This window comes from Hippoglossus hippoglossus, chromosome 14 (assembly GCF_009819705.1).
Source record: "Hippoglossus hippoglossus isolate fHipHip1 chromosome 14, fHipHip1.pri, whole genome shotgun sequence".
Lineage (NCBI taxonomy): Eukaryota > Metazoa > Chordata > Actinopteri > Pleuronectiformes > Pleuronectidae > Hippoglossus > Hippoglossus hippoglossus.
In genome coordinates, this window is record NC_047164.1 from 13,599,526 (window position 1) to 13,622,633 (window position 23,108).

Consider the following 23,108-nt stretch of genomic DNA (forward strand, 5'->3'; position numbering starts at 1 on the left):
ATTTTGAAAGAGGTCTGAATCAGATACAGTATAAACTTTGTGCCGTTGAAAGGAGATGCTGTAAATAATACAACAAAATTAAGAAAAAGGTTCATGTTCAAACAACAGAACAACTTTAAACTTAGGTTTTAGTGTAAAGCTGAACAAAATAAAGGTTTACATTTCTGTCAGGGGGCGGCTGTGGCTCAGGAGGTAGAGAGGGTCGTCGGTTCGATCCCCGGCACCTTAAGTCTGTGTTCAAGTGTCCTTCGACAAATTACTGAACACCATAGTGCCTCAGATGGCTGTGCCACTTTCTGTAGATATGTATTTTCAAAATGCTGTATTGGTATTTTTAATTAAAATGTGCATAGTTCTTCCACCATTGATTGAAACCCCAGGAAAACTAGTAAGGGTGTTGACTTTAAGATTTTTACCTCCGCCAAGGGGGAGGTGAAGATTTCACCACTGACAGTGATTCTCTTGATTTCCAGTATCTCAGATATACAGTAACTTTAAAAGAGCAAAGCGAATGTCACTTTTAAAAACATGTTCATTCATGCATGTCAGTAGTGCTGAAAACATTAGTCGAATCAAAGAATATTCAATTGACAGCTATTCTTCTTCGATAATAAACTGCATATGTTGGCGAACAGTTGCATCAATATGGCCTCTGAGAAACTGGGATTAGAATCGTCTTTTTCTCCTATTTTCGGATATTTTGTAGAGCAAACAACTAATCAATTAACTGAGAAAATACTCAGCAGATTAACAGAAATCATTTGGTGATTAAAAATCATGGCCTCCTCAAAGTTTTCTCTAATACTTAATGATTTTTTGCTTAATGACTCAGTATTTCTACAATAACTTCATCTCCCATATCAAACAAAATCCTTTGATTTACAACAATATCACCTTCCTGTCAGTTTAGACATTAGGTCTATATATATAATTATATACTGTATCTATTTACAGACACCCAGTCTCATTCTCGCTGACTGCACCTCCAGTCACTCAATCTGCCTGTGGCTCCTGCTGTCAAATATCATGGAGCGTCTCTGCGGCTGGTAGAAGCAGCTGGTCGATGTTTCCAGTCTCTGCCCGCTTTTTGGAATAGTCATTTTGTTTTGAAGCGAGATCCCCTCCGCCGTCCTGAAGTTCTCCGCCATCTCTCGAGAGAAGACGTTCGGCGCTGAAGGGTCGTTCAGGCTCCTGAGGGATGAGAGGAGCTTGCTGTCGTCCCCTGACGGTGGGTAGTCCATGATGGGAAACGGAGGGCTGAGCAGGATGAGACTCTGAGGTCTCTGTCGGTTCCTGAAGGACGGCCTCTGTAAAACGTTCCCTCGGTTGGGTCTGGGACAATCTACAAACACTTCCAGACTGGGAGCGTGTCTCCGTGTTATGACCGGCAGTTCTGGAGTGGATGTGGTATTCACGGCGTCAGCGGATTTCTCAACAATGGGGTGTTTTTGGTGTTTGGGCGCAGGCTCTTTATTCTCCAGCTCCTCCTTTAGATCTGACATCACCTGAGGAGGTGCAGCATTGATTCTCTCTGCGCTCATTTTGGGATATTCCTTCTCCTGTTCCTTCAATGCATCAAAATCCTTCTCCTGTCTGGAGTGAGGTATCTGACTGAACTGGACCTTCGGGGGGATGACAGGCACGGCTTTGGCCTGGCTTGTTTTTATCATGAACGCTGTTCGCACTGACGACACGCTGACCGGCGCTGAATTTCGGCGTAGAGGCGCCTGCCGATCGTTCAGAAACAACTCCAGCTCTGAGGGCAGCCCGTTGTTCACAGTCCCACACGAGCTTAGTAATCCTCTATGACAAGATGAGAACTCTGATGAGTTACGGTTCTGCTGATTAGAAATGTCTCGGATGCATCTAAACCCCAGGTCTAGGTTGAGCGAACATGGCCTGTTTTTAGAAAAGCTATTCTCCTCTCTTTTCTCTGGAGCTGCTGCCTCGTACGACATCTGCCTGTAAAACCTATGAGATGAAACTGTGTTCTTCTGTTTTGCTGTGCTGCATTTTCCTGTGTGTGTCTGTGTTGTGTTGATGCTGTTCACATTGACCCGAGCAGGTACTGACGGAAAATACATCCATTTACTTTCAGGTTTGCAGCTGGATGTTTGCAGGATGGCTCCTGGGGGGCGTTCGTTGCTCTTACTGGCAGATTGTTTGCCATTATCGACCGAAGGAGGCGAAATCTTTCCCTCCTCAGAGCTCAACGTTTCTCTACAAGGGTAGAAGGGAGACAGCTGGTTGAACAGCTCCTCCACGTCAGGTGAGTGCAGAGGACTGGTCACCCATTGCTTGCTGGAGCTAAAGTCCTCCCAGGGCTCCACTAAGTCCAGATCTTCCATGTTTCCTGTGCATCCATCGTCATCGTCGAGGTGCAGCAGCTCCAAGGCTTTACGTCTCTGCTCCAAACAAAAGGAAAGCCTCTGGATCGCCTCCGCCTCCGTCATCGCACTCCGCTTTGCTCCATCACAGGGGATTTTATTCTCTGGACGCGGAATTTCACGTTTCTGTGATTTGTCTGTATCACCTGCTCCTGAAACCCCTCCAATTGTTGGAGCATCCTTTGCTGTCGGAGGAGCCACAGCTCTATCCAAACGTGTTTCTGATAAAGCAAGTTGGCTCCTCCTGGTTTGCGCTGGTTTATCTTTGTCCCAGTGTGAGGCTCCTCGATGCCTCTTCATCTCTTTCTCTCCCACCAGGTCAGCAGGGCAGACGTTTCCTGTGCTTCCACCGACAAACACGTCAAAGTTTTTGTGCAGAGAAAACAAAATGTCCGACTCTGACGGTTGTCTCTTTGCAGAGTCTGATCCAGTGGCGAATATGCGATCACTCAGAGAGGTATTTGAAGGCTGCTCCCTGCACAGCAAAGACAGAGACGGAGAGCTGCGGCTCCGCTTCGACTTCACGTCCATCGTCAACTTTGTGCCCTCACAAGTCCTGGAGCTGAAAACCGGTTTGAAAGTCTCATCCAGGAGGTCGATTTCAGGTTCGGTTATCTTCAGCTCCTGGTGGAGGTCAGACCACAGCTCGTTCCCAGTAGAACATCCTTTGTCCTGAGAAGGAATACAAAATAAACAAGAACAGACAGGATTAATAATTAAATAATTAAAAAAAACTTGATCATCTCTCTCTATACTGGTTTGAGACATGTAGTACTTGGCTAAAATATATGAATAGTAATGGATTTGAGAGATTTGCGATTTACAATTCAGAAACTTGTTTAATCCTACTTTAAACTTGGAATATTACTATTTTTACCTATGGATCCCAGTACTTTCATTTGACTTGGTTACACCTGAGAATAGGACGGATCAGTGGTAATGGTGACTGATGCTTTATGGTCTTTGATTTGCTTTTTTGAACAATGTATCTTTTTTTATAACTTCATTCAGAACTGCTAACTACACATTCACTACAAATTATTTACCAGTTGTAAAGCTATAGGTTGCTTGTGCAGTTCTTTCCCAGAAGATGGCGCCACATCTTCGCTTTCTCTTGCATTTGCAGGGGACAGCGGTTTCAGTTCAGAAGTGTTCATCCCTCCATCTCCTTCTGGCGTCACTTCTTTGCTTGTATCTAAGAAAACAGCAGGTATTTAAATGGTTTTCTTTGCATCATTACTTCTTACACATGGTTGACCTGAACGAGCCATTTTAAAACGTGATAAAGGAAGATGTAGTCACCCTCTGGTGGAGCTCCAGAGGTCAGCTCCTCTGTATTTTTCTTCTCCGTTCCTTCCTGCTTCTTTGGTTCCAGTTGGGGGAAGGTGTTGCTCTTTCCACTGTTGGTGCTCTGCTCGGAACTTTCTTTGCAGGGTTTCAAAGTGGCTGCTTTGTCCTTGGCGTGGCCCCTGCATGGCGTGCTGTTAGAGCTGATAACAGCCGACACACGCAGGGGAACGGACACTGCAAAAGGCTCAGATATGTTGACGGCTCGCCTCTGATGCCGCGGCGAGGACTCCAGCGGGAAGAAGCTTCCTGGGAAGGAGGGCCGAGATGAGCTGTTGTGGGAAGAGCCTGAGTACAACATCCTCCGGTTTTTCGGAGACGTGGGTTTGTACCCGCTGAGGTCCTCGCCTTTGAACACCTTCAGTTGCTCTGGCAGTGTTTTTTGAGATGAGGCTCCCGGTGACCCCTTTTGGTTTGTGATGGAGCTCCAGCCACCCGTCGCTCCGGCAACTTTCTTCCCTTTTAAATCCCAGTGTTGGTCGTGTTCACTCAGGTCGTAGTCTGATCCCAGTGTTCTGGATTTCACATCTGGAAGAAACATGCTGCCCGGTCCTCCAGCTGGACTGTTTCCTGCTCTGTCGTCATCTGCACAGTGAAAATAACACGGGGGGAGAAATATGTAACAGATTCAACATCATTTATATCAAGGCGTAGACAAAAATGTCATTTTTCATGCACAGGAAATTTTCATGCAAATGAATACATGTAGGCTTCAGCCACACCTGTTGGTAAAGAGCACAAGGACTCCATGCTCCTGGATGGACGTAGAGCTGCCTTTTCTGTGGGGAACAAATCCAATAACATTCACGAGGGTCACATTTTCTATTTCATGGACAGGACATCACTTAGTGGTGGAGCTTTAAAGTCAAAAACATTAATAATTTGAAATTTACTATACTATTTTGCTAAATATTACCCAGGCACCTCCATCACAAGAGTCCTCCTAACCCCTTTTATTACAGTGGAATAAATTACTTAGTGATCTTTCCCTTATATGTGTACGGCTGATCATTAACCTTACCTGTGCTCCCCTGTGCTCTAATGAACACGCTGCCGTTCCGGCTCAGTTTTCCCTTTGAGTCCACAGACTTTCCCAGGTTGAAGATGGACTTCCACTTCTTCGATTTCCCAGAAAACTTTCGTCTACGAGACAAAGAGAGATCATTAAACCCGACGCTGATCGTCACCTTGTCCTGACAGAAACAAATACAGTCGTCAATCTTGTCATACTTGCTGTCTGATATGTCTATGACGGTGTGGTAGAGCGTGGCAGTGCTGGTGTTAGGAAGACTGTTCTCTCGCTGACGCTCTCTGTGCACAGGATGGTTTTGACCTAAGGAACGGGCCTGAGCTTCTTCCAGGCTCATCAGTTTCATCGGCCCACACTGGCCACTGATCGGGATCGTGGCGTACATCTCCCCACACATCAAACTTGGTCCTAGAGAGGAAGAATAAGACCAGGTTTCAACCCCTTGGTCATAATATCAATAATAACCCAGGGGTGAACCATTTGGTCACTTAAGCCTCCAAATCTCTAACAAATGAATGTTCCTACCTTCTTTGGGTTTGATTTGCACCGAACCAGCGCTGAAGATCTGATTTGTGTTGTTTAGAATAAACTCGACCACTGACTGTTGTATTCGCACCTCCTGGAACGCCATGTCTCCGTTAGTAGATGAAGTCTCGATGTTTTTGGATCTAAGAAAAACAAGAGATGAGGATGTTGAAATCCTAATTTTGCTCCCCCCCAAAAAAAGCTATTGTAACTCATCAGAGCTTCGAGAAATAATATGTCAACGATGAATGACCGAAAAAGAAAGTCATCTGTCAAAAGGAAACAAAACTCACCTTAACAGATTTGGAGCCCACACCAGGGCCAGGTTACGTGTGTGCATGTTTGTCTCAGTGCTTAACGTGGCGAGTTGGGTCAAGTGTTTAGTCAGGTACTCCAGAGTCCTGAGGACAGTTAACAAACAATTTTATTACAACATTATTATAAGAACAAGAAAACAGGACACATCAAAATGCTGAGAGTGAAACGGGCTTTGGTAGAGAAGTGTACCTGAAGTGAGGGGTCGGCAGCTCTTTGATGACCCTCTGAATGTATAAAAGTCTCTCATGATCGCCCTGGACAGAGACCACGTCCTGCATGTGAAACAGACAGATGTGCATGTCAAAGGAATTCACATCCAGGGTTGGTCAAAATAATAGAAGGATTTGGAGGACTGATGCCTGTAACTAGCCAGCAACGTGTTTATTATCTCTTTCCAGGTCATGATTATGGTTTACTGTGGATTGTGAAGTGGAGGGTTTCGGGTTAGGTTAACCCCAAAATATGAGCGTGTGGTCTCTGTCGCTCTCTTGAAATTCTTGCTGATAATGATCTTTAATTTGTCTGCGAAACCAGCGCACATTCCCTTACAATAACATAACATATAACAGCTGGTTTTACCAGTTCACACAATCAACGCATTGACCGAGGCTCGCTGCTCAGCTCTCCGGGCTCAGCAAATGTAAACAGACATGCTGGAGTGCGTGCATTCCCACTAATGTGATTGAGGCCTGAGCAGCAGCATTTACTGCTCATGTGTGAGGTCACCAACATGTGCTGTTGTGCAGTCTTGTGTTGTTTTGTCAAATGGCCCAAACACAAAAATTCGAATTTCTTTATATACAACTTAGAAAGAAAGTGTCAGACGGAATAAATGTGGAAATGAAAACACTGATGTCATCGAGTACGCGGCTCATCTCAGAACACTGGGTTCAGTCTTTCCAAAACAAGACAGCTCCACAATCGGGAAACAGTGTCCCAGTATTATGTTCGTCTTCATGTTACACCATGTGAGGAACAGATTTTTCCAAAAACACTGGACTACTGGAGTTTTCAGGCACCAGCAGCACGAGGTGTATGAATGCCAAGGTATGCAAATAGTCCAACAAGGTACAAAGAAAGCTTCACACAGAGCATGAACCAGGTCTCACACTCTGGTATTCCTGCTCCTCTCCCTTATGCCTGTGAAGAAAAATCACCCCCCCACACAAACCTACGAGATGTGTCATCCCAAATTTGAAGAGATTTTACTTTTTGTGAAACACATTTGGTCCGGCGTTCTTACAAATCTTAAAATCCCTTGTGAACCAGAAGGACCAGAAACATCTTTGCATCTTTAAAATCAGGCAACTTGGTAAAAAAACCCACATCAGAACAGACCCTGGCAACAGAGTAATCCACAAAACACCCATAAAAGATGAATAACATAATAAACCCGTCTCTAACAATCATGTCATCAGAAGGAAGTCTTCTTTGTATATGTTGCCTCTCAAAGTTCAGTTGACATCTTGTCATTGAGCTGTATTCTCCAGGGAGGAGATGAAAACAGAGATCAATATTGAGCCAGAGAGCTGAGGTCACACTCATGAAAGCTGATCGTAAATAAGATGCTGACACAGATATACTATATCATGAGGGATAGACACTGCTCAGTCACTTCTAACGCTGGGGCGGCCTTGCTGTGTGTAACTAATTATGTTTTCACCCCTGCTTTTCCACTTTAACAATGCGAGGGCGTCTGACATTTTTGTGGATTTCTAAAGAAACAACACAGAGATTGGAATGAAAAGACATATTCAGAGGACTGATATCTATGAGGGTGCGTAAGGTGCGGCTGGATTGAATGTATCGGGACTCTCGGGGATTGACGGAGGTATGTGCTGTGCTTTGCTATTCTAGTTTGTAAAACATAAGTTTAGATTAAATCCCCTGTAAAACCGCAGGGTTTTTCAACCTTTGTCAAAACTGTGGGTGAGATTTGAACGTTTACTCACCGTGAATTTGCTGTACAGCTCATAAGTGAGCAGGGGATTGGGTAGCTCCCTGAAGTACAGCTTACATAAGGAACCCACACAGTGGATGTCCTGGAGGTACACTTCCTTTGTAAGGTCAGGGCACGCCTCAGAGCAGAATTCCTGCCTGCATGCGCACACACACACACACACACACACACTTGGCTGAATACTTTGATTGTTTAACACCCCTGCTAACTGCTGTTGCAGTGTGTGGACTGTTATAATGAACTTGATCCGGTTCACTGACATTGTTGTGGAAAGAAAGCAAAAAAAGATGGCAAAGAAAAAAGAAACTCAATACTAACCTGAGAAAACAATATCATGCAAATTGAATATACCCTATAGTATTCATTTGGTGTACATAGATTAAAATAAACAGATTGACTAAAATAATTTTATGGACATAATTTGAGATACAACATCTGATCATAATATCAATAAGTAATCAGTATCATCAGATGTTTCATATTTTCTACGACATGGCACAGCATCATCAGATGGAGTTCCTAACACTGTTTGTTGTGCAGCAGACATGTTGCGTGAGTACCTGAGACGCTGGATGTTTGAGGTGATCCCCGACAGCCTGTAGATCCCGTCCACAACCCCATGCTCCTCGATAAACTCCGCACATTTCTTCAGAACCTGCGGAACTGGAGTTAAAATATTGTCATTGTCAGTTTGAGAAACCTTTTCATGTTTTGCTTTTTTCACACTGCACATGTCTTTAAGTCTTCAAAGCAGGAGAAGGAAACAGTTTGTAATGTGGAGTTTCAGTGGTAACAATGCACATAATGGTTGGCTTCATGGGTTTGTTCCACCATGGCTGCTTTATATTCCTTAGGGTGGCTGATTGTAGGTGGACTTTGGCAGGAAGTTAAAAATGGTTTGTTTGTTTCAAAGGAAGGTTGACACACCCAGTCCTTGTAGCTGGTATTACTTACGACATTTCCTCTAATAGAAAACAGCTTTTGAAATGTTACCACCGACCCACACGGCTTTCTGAGCTGCAGTACATCACCCCCTGCACACAACTGGAGTTTGGCCACACTCTCTTTAGAAATCTCAGCAGATTTAACTGTGGCTTATTCCAGAGCCTGTTGAATCACATGCTCGGATTCAGTTGGAGCACAACTTCCCTTTCGGCTAATACTGAAAATAACAATTTATTGGAAATAAGTTTAACTTGGGGGGGGGGGGCGCTGATTCCTTTGAGTTATGTTCTGTGGGGTTTTTTATGCATGCACGCCTGGACACAGAAACTGGCCTTTGTGAGAATGGGGAGCAAACAGAGACAATGACTTTGTTGTATTTGTGACTTGTTCTTTCAAAAGCACAAGATCAGCACACAACCTTTATTAAATGTGGTTCTCTTCAAATATAAAGAACAACATGAAGTTCCTTTAAATTGCTCCTCTCATTTTCAGCCTCCCACAAGCCATTAGTTTGACTCCAAACATTGGAGTAATTACTTGTGTGCCAGTGCAGGTTTTAAGCCATTAAATTAATAGTCCCCATTGTAAATATAATTGTCTTTCACAGATAAAAAATAATGTACAGGCGGAGACTAATGCATTTTAACATGGTAGTTTCTGTGTATTTTTAAGACTTAAAAATGCCACCATGCTGCCAACAGGAGTACAGCTCTCCACAAAATGAATGTGTGAATATTTTAGGCAGTGGTCTCTCACTGCAGACCAAGAATCTCCCATTTACACACTGATGTCTTTGACTTAATTGGACTTTAAGTGACATGCCTGTGGTCAAATGCTGGACGATGAACAACTCTGTAGCCTTCACTTAATGTCTCTCAGTCTCAGCGTTGAGGGAAGATTTCTGCTTCTTGTAGCAGCAACAAAATACAGTTTGGCTCTCATCAGATTTTTTATAGATATTATGATGTAACACAGTAATTAAATAAATCAACGAGTGATGCAAGAGGAGGAGGATTTAAAGATGATTCTCGACACAGACGATGTATGCAACAGATTATTACATCTGCCAAGGAAGTTATGTTGTTGTTGTAAAAATGGTTTGTAATAATTCATGGATCCTAATGAAAATCAGGCACATTTGTGGAACTAATATCTATGAGTGCTTGAAATTTGGTGCAGCTTGACTGAATTAAAGGGGACTCTTTGGTCTAGGTGGAAGTAGGCCTTCTACTGAGTGTCATTCTAGTTTGTTCCTGCAGTTATTTTTAATGTACCAATAAATGCTGAAAGTGCAGATACTGCTCAATGGTTCACTTTACAAAACCTACAGTTTCCTTTTTTTTTTATAGCTTTTATAAAGATACTTTATTGCCGTATGTGGACTAAAACACATCTAAAGATTCAGGGCCAGATATAACACCATTGTTGTTCCACAGTTTCCTTCACCCTGAGGGAATAATGTGGGTAATTTGCTGGTTTTAAGAGTCGCTTTATTCAAATTACTGTAGTTTTAAAACAATGACACGACACACATGTTATTCATAGAATTACATAATCATGATCTTCCCGGTCTGCGTGAGACAGGAAGTCTGTGTTTCATGTCTTATTTTTAGGCCCATGAGAGATTTGGACTTTGACACAGGCTTTTGGTTCATCACTCTCGAATGCTAACATGTGTATTTCACTATAATTTTACAAAGGTAAATAAACTCCATATTGTGCTCAGTATAGTAACATTGTGTTGGATTTTCAGTGACGTTCTGATGCTCTTATTCTTCTGATCAGTATTTTTATGCCTCTTTTATTTCTGTGAAGGACATTGAATGACCTCTGTGGGGGATAATGCGCTATACAAATAAACAGGCCTTGCATTACAAACACACCACATAGCTTTAGAGAAGAAGGGCATCTGGTACATCTAATACACTGCTCAGAGATATATTTAAAAATGAAAAGGTTCCGATGTATCCAAACTGAACATCTAGGTTTTCCTCTGGGGATAATGAGTCAGTCCACAATATGTCTCCTGGACATCCATGACGACGGGCTATGACTTACACCTCCTCCTCACTTCCTGCACTGAACCGCCCCGCCTCGCACTGTGTCCACTCCAACAGGTCTTCCTTTAAGTGATCCTCAACGCAGCTATTCATGAGCCTCCGCACGTGGAACACTTGTGTTCACCGTCTTTTTTTCCCTTACAGATCATGGTTCTCCCCCAAAAAAAGTCACAGATGATGTTTGTGAGAAACAGAACCAAGAACTCGACCACAGGAAACAAACAGGAATTAAAGGATCAAAAAATAGAAACCTTGAAAAGAAAACAAACCCACATATTTGGTCTTTTTATGATACGTTTGGTTTGTTTCTGCCTGTTTTTTTTCTCTCTCACTCCTCATCATTTTCTCTCATCTCTAAGCAACAGCGCCGCCCAGTCTTTTGTCAGACACAAAAGTGGTGAAAGTAACTATAGTCGCTGAGGGAAATTGACACATGAAAATGTAAGAGCCACACCCAAAGTCACAAATGACCATTTAATACAGCCAATGGGTGAATGAATGGTCTTCCCATATATATAAAAAAATGTATGCTTCATATATAACAAACCCTGCATTTGTTACTTGAAGGCAATCTTCTGTGTTGATTTCACCACAAATATGCATCTAAAAAGGTTTTAACATCTATGATAATCTATGACATTATCAACTAAGGTGTTTTTTTACTATCAGTGTTATCCTCTCTTTCTATATGTACGAGTCATATCTGGTGAAAGAAATCATGTGTAGTATGACGATAGCTGCTTCTAACAAGGGTTCGATTTTTAGAAAAGGCAAAACAAAAAAAGTTTTACCATCTTGTCCTGAGTTCTGGAGATGTTCTGTCAAGTCACAGCCGAACGCATTCTCACTTCCTTTCTTTTTCAACTTCTGCTTTGTCCCTTTATTCTTCATGTGGCTCCAGTTAGTTAGTCCAGATGATTACAATGAAAAGCTCCTTGAAGGCACGGCGATCGATCCATATGACCCCGGTAAAAAAAGCTTGAGCTTGCGGGTCAAGAAAGCAGCGACATAGAAATCCCAGCAATCGGCTCCCAAAACTCCTGCATCCGCTCACATTCTGACTGACCACCCTGTCGGAGGCTGAGAGCAGAAGTGACGTCACGTTTGAAACTTTTAGAACTCTTTCAGATTGCCATGATTTCAAGTGATGATCAGAGAAAAAGACACGGCGTGACTGCAGCTCGGCCGGGACGTGGCAATCCACTGCGTTATCTCAAGGAGATTTGCAGAAACAGCATTAGAATCGGTTGGTTTCCTGTTGTTCTTTCACCCCCAGCCAGTCTCTCTCTTTCCTCTCTGCTCCTTTTTTTTATCTCCTCCTCTTTTCCTTCATTCCACACAGTCTCCCCTTTTCACTGGTTTCTCTGTGGCTGAGGAGGCATCAAGAGAGGCAACCCCCCCCGCCCAAGCACATTAGTTTGTATTTTCATTCCGATTTCCCCTTTTTTTCAAATATTCTATGTTTAGAGGTGGATTCGTGGCAGTGGTGTGGCAGGGATTTTTGAAATGTTGAGACTGTGTGAAGGGGAGGGAAGTGAGGGGAGGAGAACAGCTGACTTCTGTTTCTCTCCTGGTTTAGGAATTACTGACCTCTTTTATCCAAGTTTTTTTTTCGTGTGCCCAAACTCGGAGCTAACGGGAAAGCTGCTCTCTGCCTTCCTGAATGCTCCCTATGTATACAATTTCCTGTGCAAAGAGCCCGGGATCGAAAACAAAAACAGACGAGTTCTGAAGGAAGAGGGAAGTGGGAGGCGACTGAAGTGAGGGCCTGAAGGGCACAGATGGGAAATGGGGGGAAATCGGGGGGGTGGGGGGTGGGGGGTGGGGGTGAGGAGACGGACGACACATGGTTCTTGTTACTCACAGCTATGCATGTCATCTTTTTCTTTTTGATAAAGGGATTATAACTGTACGGCAAACGCATAATTAGTGATGGCATTAAATAGATGGATGGCTTTAATGTTAATCTTATTAAATAAATAACACTTTCATTCAGTTCTTCAAGTATTTATGTCACTTCCTGTGTGAGTAAATGTAATCCAATTACACTGGAGGGCACTACATCAGAAGGATCATGTAAAACTCACAGTGTATTGGTGATTTATTCCTCAAACTTGTTGCCTTTGACAGCATCAGTTTCATATGGAAAATTACTGACCCTAAAACCAAATCATATAAATTGTGTAGTGGCATTTTACAGCTGTAAAACTCTGAACTTTCCCTGAGATGATATTTTAAGACCTAATCACTAACATTAATATGTCTGCCCCTGCTGTTTAAACCATACTGACAGCAGTAATCTGCTTGGTTTTAAAACATATACAAGTCTGATGTCAATCTGGTTTGGGTTTGGAGTAAATGGAAACTTTTCATATCGAGTTTCTGAAACCTCAACACAACAGGTTCTGGTTTGCAATGTGACACAATTATACACAAAGTTAAATTATTTATGAGCTGTATAGTTTAAAATCACTTAGAGGCTTCATAACAACAAGAAGCAGGTTACTCCTCAAGAGGTGAAAGCAGGTGCTTGATGCTTCAGATCTCAAACAATTCCTCCAATGCATCATTAAAAATGTCCAAATTACCGATTCAAGTGATGCTTTCGACTTATATAAATACCTTAAATAATAGATGTTTAGGGTAGTGGAATCAAGCCGTAAACCCTTTAGTATCACCATCTTTTAAGTTGAAGTGGTGGATTTGCCAGCAGAAGCTTGTTTACCCATCAAGAAGTTACGAAGCAAAATCATTCATTTGGAATCACGTTTGTTTCCACCTGCTGAATAAAGTCTGTTTTAGCTCTGTTTTGGTCTCCACCAATAGCCTTTCATGCTAAAAACAGCCGTGAGAGCCAATTGAGTGAACTAAGAGAGTCATATCGGGACAACCGGAAAATCAGGACAATGAGCTGAGAAGATACTGAAGCTATCATTACAGAGCTGAGAAAACCTCCAACGCTGAAGGATTCTTCACTACAAGTGACCCAGTTCAGATGTAAGTTATCATATGATTTAGAAATTATTTAGCAGCTCGAAGTGTGTTCTAGTTTCTTGTTTTCTCAAAGATGTCTATTTGGAGGTAAGACAGCATCCATCCATTTGCTTTATCTTCAAATTCCTATTCAAGATAATGGGGGTCAGTGGAGGGGAGGGGGTTTAAGGACATGCAGTGGCTGAAAGGAAAAGCAACAAATACACAAACATCTTCATATGTGCTGGCTCTGTTGAGTTTCCAGTTCACCTGACCTGTTGGCGCAGACACTGACAAGATGCTGGACCTTCTTGCTGAACAGTAGAATCACAGAGCTGCCAGGGCGGTTACGAAATACTGCAATGAAATAATTTAATATTGTCAAGCATGGTTGCGAAATCAGTTTTAGAACAGCTTAGTTTCCATCCAACAGTTCAATCTTTAACAAACATGTGTGAATTCAAAATTCAACTAACATCTTTGGCCTCTGAGCTCCTTGCTGTTGTAAATAATGATGTGAACATGGCGCTGGTGAATTATTTGCTCTATTTACAAGCGGGAACAACACAGTACATATTGAGAAGACAACTGACATTCTAGTATTCTCGTGTTCTTGTTGATATTTTTGTGCTAAAAGTATTTTGTGCATGTCACATGTGAGCTACACAACCAGGCGCGGCCTCGACAAGACAAAGCCTTCTTTCTGCACCATAGGAAGAGGAGATGACATCATTCTGTCTATCCCGCTCTTTCTTTGCATACTGGTTTAAAAAAAACTATGGAGCTGAGAAGACATGTCATTGTATCCGGGTAACAAGGGGTTGCTCTTTGTCCTTACTTTGAGTACATGTCCTCGGAGTGATGCAATGTCTTCTAGATCTGCAGCATAAATCCTCTTCTGCTAATGTGAGAGAATGGAAATAATGAGAAACCGACTAAATACTTTTTCTGAATGAGATATTGTTGATTTGAAGGTGAATATAATACATTTTAAAGAAGGCGTTACTCACCGAGTTCGAGCAGAACTGTCAAAGCAGGCTTTGTGAATATGAACCATGCACACGTGCACTGTGCCAGCACATCAGTTAATAAGTTAAATTCAAGAGAGATTTTCCCCTCGGAACTTTCTGATTACCTTTTAGCTCAACTGTAGTTTCATAAAAAATGTGGTATCAAATTTGTTGTGATGCAAACACCTAATACAAAAGCAGAATAATAAACAAATATATCATTGTACTGATTATAACAACTAATATACTGTATTTAGAACTTAGAGATCTACTGACTGCAACAAGCTTGATTCCCTCAAAAACCTTGTGTTGTTAAGTTATGATACTGTGAACTACTTGTGGGGGTCTGTGACACTGATAGGGGGTCTTTGAAGTTTCCACATTCATCCATTAAAATTACAATGATGCATAATACATGTTTAATATCTTTCTAAGACATTTTTCTTGAGTTGCTCTTTCATATAACCAAGTAGAACTGTGACAAAACAGGCTATTATTAAATTAATTAATTCATATTAATTATTGAATACTGAATATTTGATATCTCGTATGAGGAAACCTCTGCCCTAAAACACATGAAACCACGAGACGATTGATAAGAAAAAATACTAGACCATTTATTAAATCTGTGCTAAAGATAAAATAATCCTATTGGGAGTGTAATGCATAATCTCCACCTGTCATGATCAATGTTCTCTCTTCAACACAAACAAAACATGTCACATCATCCGAAGATCCACATACATTCAAAATCAAATCACAGGAAATTCTCAAACAGTTAATATGGCATCCATTTGAATTTCATACAATTATTCATATAAATTATAAAATTGAATTTTTTTAAAATGTCAGTGAAATGCTTGATGCTACATCACTACCACGAACTTGCTTAGTTGTGATCATTTTACAAAGGAAGTTGTAGTTTTAACTTGTGCACTTGAGAATATTTTCACTTACAAAAGTTGTTGAACAAGTAGAAAAGAAAGCATCAGTTCACTGTGAAATGAACAGACCATCAGGCTACTTTCTAATACTTGAAATGTACAACGATGCTAACACCACACTGCAGATTTATGAGTAGTTCAGTTCATAGAAACATCAATACGCACACAAACAGAACATGTCTCTGTGTGTCTCAGGAGCTGTAGTTGCTATGAAGCTCTAGTTGAAAAGGAAGGAATATGAAATTGAACAGGTGGCTCAAGTAAACTGTAACCAGGTCAGTAATATTGCTCAGTCGCAGATAAATAAAGTAAAAACATAATGTAGTGGTAACATACCAGTAGCTACACTAGGTTAAAAATACATATTAGTGATTAACAGATTTGATATGCGTGTATCAGACACACAACATGCAGTGATCAAAGCATGAGTGTGCAGGTTATTCTCCACTGAAATGTCTTCACATGTGATGATAGTAAAAATACATTGATGGTCACAAAAGTTAACAATTATCTTTAAAAACAATAACATTTGAACTAATAAATTGAGAATCCCCCACCCATTAATATCTGCTTGAAATTCAAGCATGTAAGGCCTTGTACAAAATAAGACATGCAGTATAATAAACCATATTATCATAATGGCCCTAACAAGGATCAAAACATGCAAAGATGGTCGTTCTGTTAGCTAGTGATGCGCAGAAAAATAAGATGATTGAGGTTTTTTTTATTTTTGAGCAGGCAGACGGAGCAGAATTACTTTTGTCTTTGACGGACCTTTATCACAGCAGACTATAAATAACATTAGAGAGGCTGGAAGTGAGCCGGATTCAGGTTTGTGTTCTGTGTGGCTCCTGTAGAAATGTCCGCTGTGAATATATCCTACATTGTGATACCGATAACTTTTTTCAATATATTCAACTGAATATCAAGGGATATGATCACCATTTATTATTATTGCTTTTGCTGCTTGAGTTTCTGTTCTCAAAGATAAGCTGCACAATTTAATTGTCACTGTATAATATATTATTACTGCCAAGTTTTAGATGAGGACTCTGAATATTTTGCATTAAGATTTCTTGAATTTCAGTTTGTCCACTATGACTAAACTCTGAAACTGAAATCTTAAGATACAGATAATGAGGATAATTTAAAGCTAATTTAGATTAGTTCATGTATTTTTTTAATCTGGACAGTTTACACATGTTTACTTATGTTCATTGATCTAAAGCAAAAGCCTGATTACATTTCTGTGCTTCAACACTGTAAAACAAATAAAGTTGAAAGTGCATGTTTACTAGATTAGAGTATTGCTAATGCTGCTGTTAGTTGGTCTTTCTGCCATCTGGTGGCCAAAACTCAAATTGTGTAGCTTTAATACAGGTGATCCTTGTCAATTGATCCAGTGGTAACTTTACCTCAGATTACACCGTTTCTACAGTTAGTCATGAACATGTCAATTTGAAATAAATCCTCTCTACTGAGCTGTGAATCAAACTCAGACGTCAACATTCTTACAGGCTCTGCAAACCAACACTGGTGTTCGGTTATCTGGCTCAGGCAAAATAGGTGACACCACCTTTGACTGTCGGGACTTCAAGAGTTCAATGTATCCAGAGAATGAAGTGCACAAAATACACAGCGTTACAGGACTTTAGACACAACATATCAGCATGTTTCACGCTGTGATATATATCAGGAAGGCAAATAATAAGGCAAATGGATGAATTAATCAAAGTTTGCTACAGCAATATATAAATACCAGGAATAGCTATATATCCGTATATGTATTCAATGTTTGCAGGATGCTCCGACTCATAACGAAGAAAGTACGGTTATAATATGAAGGAATGGAGGCAGCATGATATGCAACATTATTGTGAAAAGATGAACCAACTAATGTGGTTACCACTATTTAATATGTAAACTGAAACTGTGTGCATTTTGGGTGTTGATTGTGTTTTAAAACTGCATCAGATGTTCTGCACTCAGAGGCCTGGTAGAGTGTATAAAATATATCATAAAATATTATTTTTGGTCACAGTAGGGCTTCCAGTTGGAAATCTTAACTCTATGGCTTACCAATGTCCACAGTGACATTCACATAAAGAGGCAGCCTCTCTACTGACAAAGTCTTATATGAGCAGCTGTTGAGTCCGTCCTTTCTCCAAACCTGCCGTGTTCGTCCTAACAGCCTCATCCTGAGAGAAAAGAAGAAAAGAGTTTATGGAAGAGATGATATTTACATTTTTTACCAGGATAGATTCAGGTTAGTTCTTTTGTCTATCTCAGAAAAATTGGATTTAAAAAAAAAACTGAGATTTTGAGAATTAATCGAAAATATAATTCTAAAATAATTTTACAAGAAAAAAATGTTATAATAATAATAATAATAATAATAATAATAATAATAATAGGAGAATAAATAATATTTTCATAGTCTTGATACTTATAATAATGTGATGCCGATGAGCCAAAAGATTAAGTATTTTGTTATTTGTGAAACTTAATCTTAAGTATAACTTAACAAGATGATCCACATTCTTCAATTTAACTCCCTTTAAGTGGCCTTTGTTACTCCATCATAATATTTATAAATGCTTCTATACACATTTTCTTTAAAAATCCTTGAAAACAGGAGAAAAAAAAATATATTTATCACTTTTGTCTGTTTTCACAGATTAAAAGAGAAAAATATAAAAAATTATCTTGGCAAAAAAAAAATCGAACATACCATTCAGGGCTGCTGCAAGGCACATGTTTTATTTGCCCTATAATAGCCTGATACAAGCAGAACACATTCTCCCAGTTACTGACCTGTCCTTGTTTATTTCATTGCCACTGTCCCGTTTGTGGAACACCATGGTATAACGACCTACATCAGTGGGCGGCCTCACTATCGTCATTTTCTGCAGCTCCACCCTACGTGAGACGGCAGATACATACATCAGTGAATGAATGAATGAATGAATGAATGAATGAATATGCACCGTCACCAATCTGCTGCACACTGAATGATCAAATGATTTCCACTTCTGTCTCACCTGATGCGAAGATCATCGTCCTCTCCCCCCCAACCCCAGTAAGTGTTTGAGAATCCGTTCACTTTTAGAAACTGTTCTTTGGTCATGGCTGTGACTCCTCCGAAGTAGCCTTTGTAACGTAACCTGAGAGGTAAAGATTATGAAGAAGAATTAGAGTTGTTAAACGATGAGACCTTTCAAGGTAATATCATCCCAGAGGAGACTTTCATCTGTTAATGCTGCGTCGTTTATTCACAAAGATAAGATAAGGTTTAACTGCTAACTTTACGGGAATAAAGTCATATACTACATATATAATAAGTCATATACTCACTTATATCCTGTGGCATTCCGACCAACCACCAAGTGTTTGGGCTGCTTGTCACAGACGTATAAATTGTGATCATTTTCAGGAACCAGGTCCACATCATGGAAGATAAAACACTCCCAGTTGTAGTCCTTCAGTGCCTCCAAATACCCAGCATTTAATAACTTGGCCCGGTTAAAGGTTTTAACACCAGCCTTAAAAAAAAGGAAACAATAACATTAGTCTGTTAACTTCAGTGTAGATGTTTATGTTCTTCTCTTGTATCTGATGTGTCATCACGTTATATCCATTGAAAAAACACAATAGTTGGAGTGTAAATTTTCAATCTTTTTTAATGCTGCAGCTGTTGTGTGCTCTGAACCTGCTACCTAGGCATGCATGCATACTGTACCTGCTCTGTGGTTTGCCTTCAGTTTACTTAGAATAATCACTTCCTCTCTGAGAACATGACTTGACTGTAGATTATTTGCTTTGGGCATGTGAACATGTTTGCCTTCATTTGGTTTTTTTATGTCTCCACTAAAAAACACTGATATGAAAAATGGTGCCTGACAGATTTGTATTTAAGAGAAACAAAAAGGTCTAACCAATCCATGTCTGTTTTTACTTGAAAGTTAAATGTTTTATTTGCTTGATATTTTGTTATTTGAAAAAGAAAAAACGTTATTTTAAAGTATCACAACCATTTTTAGATAATAATTCTTCACTCAGAGTTGCTTTCTTTCCCCTCGATGTGTGCCCATCAGGTGCAGTAGCATCACATTTAGTCATTTTAACATTTTTTTATAATTTTCATTGACAGGAAATAATCTGATAATCATAGTTTCTAACAGAATGAGCTGATACACAATGGTGATCATTTTAACTTTTCCTTTTTAAGTTAAAGAGAAACTTTAGCAAATAATTTAATGGTGGGAAAAAAAACAAGTAGTAATAACCAGCAGGAGCTTTACTACGCCTAATATAAATCAAATAATACACAATACTAAAAATGTAATTATGTATAAATATGAATTGTGGAACAATACCTGCTGGATTATATAAATGGCGTAATGTAGTTGCTGCCTCTGCAGGAAGGGGTGCAGGTGGTGCAAGAGGTAGAGGAGGTGTCTCTCGCGGTTGCGATGAGGGATAAGGATCGCTACACTCTGCCTCGCCACGCAACCCGGAGGCTCATACTTTCCCTCAGTCACTGCGTCGTTCTCACTCTCCACGTCCTTCAGTTTGAGAGAGGACTCAAATGACAGCTTCACGGCTCCCTCTGCAGAAACAAGAGTCATCCCATTTAAACAGAAATATGAGACTCGGGGAGGGATCGTCCTCTGTGAACACAGTGAGCAGATTCATTCACATTTCAATGATTATGTGCTGAATAGAGTAAAACATTTTCCGCCTTTGTCATTTCAAGCTATTTCTTTTTTCTATGTAGAACATATTCAGGACAGATGTGAAACACCCACAATTCTGCAAAACATCTTCTTACAAATAAAAATCCAAAAAAGTGCCAAGAGTAATTAAAAAGCTGTTATTTCACAACCTTCATCATGTTGTTTCCCACTTTTTACAAACAGGAATGAAACAATCTACCAGCAGTAGTTATGAGAAACTGCTGTAGTCACCAAAGTTCAAGGTGATTTCACTGATTCATGATTCACATAAACCTTTGTCTGCTTAATTACATAACAGCTAACTTATCTCATTTACCAAGGGGTAAAAAAGATAATTTATCACATGGGCATTATAAACAAACAGATTTGATTGACTTTAATTAACTCAAACTAATCAAATGAACACCAATGCACAAGAATTGTGTCACCTCTTACATCATATACTTACGTAGCAAAGGTGACTCCTTAGGGCATTTGCCTTTTGGTGTTGGAGTATTTGCGCGATCAGGTGTTTTTGTCCAAGAGTTGAGTTTATCCCTCAGACTGTCTCCTTTGACAAGAGTTTCTGTAGCGGCCGAGGTCTCCTGAGTGGATTTCACCGTTTCCCCAGTAAAGGTTGCAATCCATGCCAGCACTGACAGCGAGAGAAAGAGCAACACAAAATACTTTGCCCTGCGCAAAATCTTGCACACAGGCGAACAGAAGCCCATAGCTGTTTGACTTTGCTGATGTGAGACACTGAAAGTGGCCACCCTAGAGGCTGTTTACTGGAGTTTAGGATATTTGATCCTCGTAGGACATTTCAGCAAAAATACTGACGGCCTCAGACTCCATGAACAGTCATCCCATGGCGATGGAACATGCTGCCATTCTGGACGTGATCACGGTGAAGAAAGAAAAACTTATCGATGAAAATCCATCACTGGACTCCTGAAATCCAGTTTGAGGAGATAAGGTTAAAAATGTAGTTCTCCGAGATCTGCAAATTGATTTAGAGAGAAGACAAATGAGAATTGCTGTTTTTACATCATGATCTGATACTGCCACGTCCTCTTGTGCAACACAACACCATTACATGACAGGTGACAGTTTTAAAAAGATACATTTACCCTCATTACCTTTCACAAAAGAACAAAACACCAGATACAATGTTATCCTAAAAAAAACAAAGACACAAGATGAGTGTAAGATACGTTTCTTATACTCATACCAACTGCTGAAAAGGCTTCCTGGAAGGTAATGATACAGTCAGTAACTGTATACGTTATTATCCCATTGTCCACAGTGTAACTGAACTCTTGTGGTGTGACAGCTGTTATCTCACAAGGGAAGAGTTCAGCTGATTGAACAGGGAGGAAATGATCATTTATTTTAACTACAAATTCCCTCTTATGATTAATCATCATCATCATCCCTGTAAAGTAAACTGAAAACAGGGACAACAGAAAACTGTTAGAGTCTCTAACTACCTCCTATAGGAAACATTGATCATGATTGTGGTTGGCCAGTAAGTGACGATGGCTGGTTAGCAGTGTATCGATTAGTTACTCAGATATGTGGTTGATCGGGATAAAGCCAAACTCAGCTGTGATCATAACTACAACAAAACACGTATTTAATAACAAAACCAAACAAAAACCGTTAGCAGTGTAACATCAGCTAAATGTGCCTGATCCACCAGCAGCAAACAAATACAAAGATCAAACACGTATCCAGTGATGTTCACTGCCGTGTCTCGGCTGCCATATTTAGCAGGAACCCCATTAATATTCCCACTAAAAGCTGTGACATGTCCAAAAGCTCTTCCTCCTCACACCAGGTCTCCGTCATCCCGAGCGTGGATGTTCTTCAGGGGACAGTCCCATGCTAACGCTGGCTAGCTCTGTCTGGCTAGCTTCCCAGTGTTTATTAAAGCAGGTTATTAAAAAACTCCATAAAGCATGACATTACCTTCTCACATCGCTGACAGCTGCTTCTTCTTCTCCTGCTCGCCGCCCCACACCTCCAAGCTAGCTGCTCGCTGGCTGACGAATGCGGATGTCGTTAAAGTTGTAACGGTAAACCGCTGCACAAGTTAAACATTAGCTTTAGCCTGTAGCACCGTGTGAAGACGAACGGTAAACACAGCGGGACTTGACTCTGGTGAAACGCAGGAGAGACCGGCTCCTCCCTGACAGCGGTGTGGCTCACACACACCTTATCTCGAACTCGTGTTGTTATCACACGTTATCATCACGGGCACAGGACAACACACGGTCAAGCTAAATACACGCACTAATCCTGCAGCGGGGTTTTCAAAGTTAAAGCTTCCGCCCTGGACAGTGGAAACACCGTTTATTCACATTAACCAATATCGTCACCTTCCTAAAATAATGGCCTGAGTCATTTTTTGACAAAAATGATTTTTTTTTTGCCTAAATCATCTCCTCATGATGCTGGCCACCTCTGGTAAAAATCTCCTCGATCCTCAGTTGAACAGATCATGGGATTCTACCCCTGTAGAATAATGGCCTATGTCAAGAGTGTGACTTAGGCCGTTTTATTTTGCCTAAGTCAAAAGACAATGTGACTTAGGCAATTTTACAAGCTTTTCAAGATGGCGGCTGCATCAAATAGAACGAAAATCGACCTAGCCGCTGAAGTTATTTCCATGATTCAAACATAGAAATACCTTGTTGCAGGGCACACACAAATGGAGTGTGACAGCACGCATAGTACTATTGAACGCAAAATAGTTACGGATAACTTCACCCCGAGAGACTACGTCATCATACTCCAGACTGCAAGAATCAGGCCATCACCTTACCATGTGAAGGTGCTCGAGCATGATGAATTCCTGAAAATGAATGGATCTTAGTTCATTAGCATCAGAC

At 40.6% G+C, this 23,108-nt stretch overlaps 2 protein-coding genes across 3 annotated transcripts; both read right to left on the reverse strand.

The window, feature by feature from the left end:
• Nucleotides 1-72: 72 nt before the first annotated feature.
• Nucleotides 73-12,212, reverse strand: arhgap31 (Rho GTPase activating protein 31). Its single transcript, XM_034607606.1, has 12 exons — nt 11,364-12,212; nt 8,128-8,230; nt 7,560-7,704; nt 5,797-5,879; nt 5,583-5,690; nt 5,290-5,432; nt 4,965-5,172; nt 4,756-4,877; nt 4,457-4,513; nt 3,690-4,319; nt 3,434-3,582; nt 73-3,059 (listed from the first exon to the last, which is right to left on the reverse strand). Exons 1-12 carry the CDS (start codon nt 11,461-11,463, stop codon nt 990-992), a joined length of 3,918 nt encoding a protein of 1,305 aa, XP_034463497.1. The 5' UTR covers nt 11,464-12,212; the 3' UTR covers nt 73-989.
• A 2,939-nt stretch (nt 12,213-15,151) lies between these two features.
• Nucleotides 15,152-22,519, reverse strand: b4galt4 (UDP-Gal:betaGlcNAc beta 1,4- galactosyltransferase, polypeptide 4). 2 transcript variants are annotated; one of them, XM_034607607.1, is made up of 7 exons: nt 22,186-22,519; nt 20,684-21,214; nt 19,876-20,108; nt 18,854-19,041; nt 18,541-18,663; nt 18,314-18,418; nt 15,152-17,697 (listed from the first exon to the last, which is right to left on the reverse strand). In XM_034607607.1, exons 2-7 carry the CDS (start codon nt 20,943-20,945, stop codon nt 17,568-17,570), a joined length of 1,041 nt encoding a protein of 346 aa, XP_034463498.1. In that variant the 5' UTR covers nt 20,946-21,214; nt 22,186-22,519; the 3' UTR covers nt 15,152-17,567. The 2 variants fall into 2 exon arrangements, with proteins under 2 accessions (XP_034463498.1, XP_034463499.1); XM_034607608.1 differs by having other exon boundaries at nt 22,432-22,472.
• Nucleotides 22,520-23,108: the final 589 nt, after the last annotated feature.

Excerpts from the sequence above, each read along its gene's own strand:
- b4galt4 (XM_034607607.1), bottom strand. The coding sequence starts at position 20,945 with ATGGGCTTCTGTTCGCCTGTGTGCAAGATTTTGCGCAGGGCAAAGTAT. Across the intron at positions 18,419-18,540 it reads GACGATGATCTTCGCATCAG|GGTGGAGCTGCAGAAAATGA; the intron begins GTGAGACAGAAG and ends CGTCTCACGTAG. Across the intron at positions 17,698-18,313 it reads AATGAAATAAACAAGGACAG|GATGAGGCTGTTAGGACGAA; the intron begins GTCAGTAACTGG and ends CTTTTCTCTCAG.
- arhgap31 (XM_034607606.1), bottom strand. The coding sequence starts at position 11,463 with ATGAAGAATAAAGGGACAAAGCAGAAGTTGAAAAAGAAAGGAAGTGAG. Across the intron at positions 5,691-5,796 it reads CTGCCGACCCCTCACTTCAG|GACTCTGGAGTACCTGACTA; the intron begins GTACACTTCTCT and ends AACTGTCCTCAG. Across the intron at positions 5,173-5,289 it reads GCAAATCAAACCCAAAGAAG|GACCAAGTTTGATGTGTGGG; the intron begins GTAGGAACATTC and ends CTTCCTCTCTAG.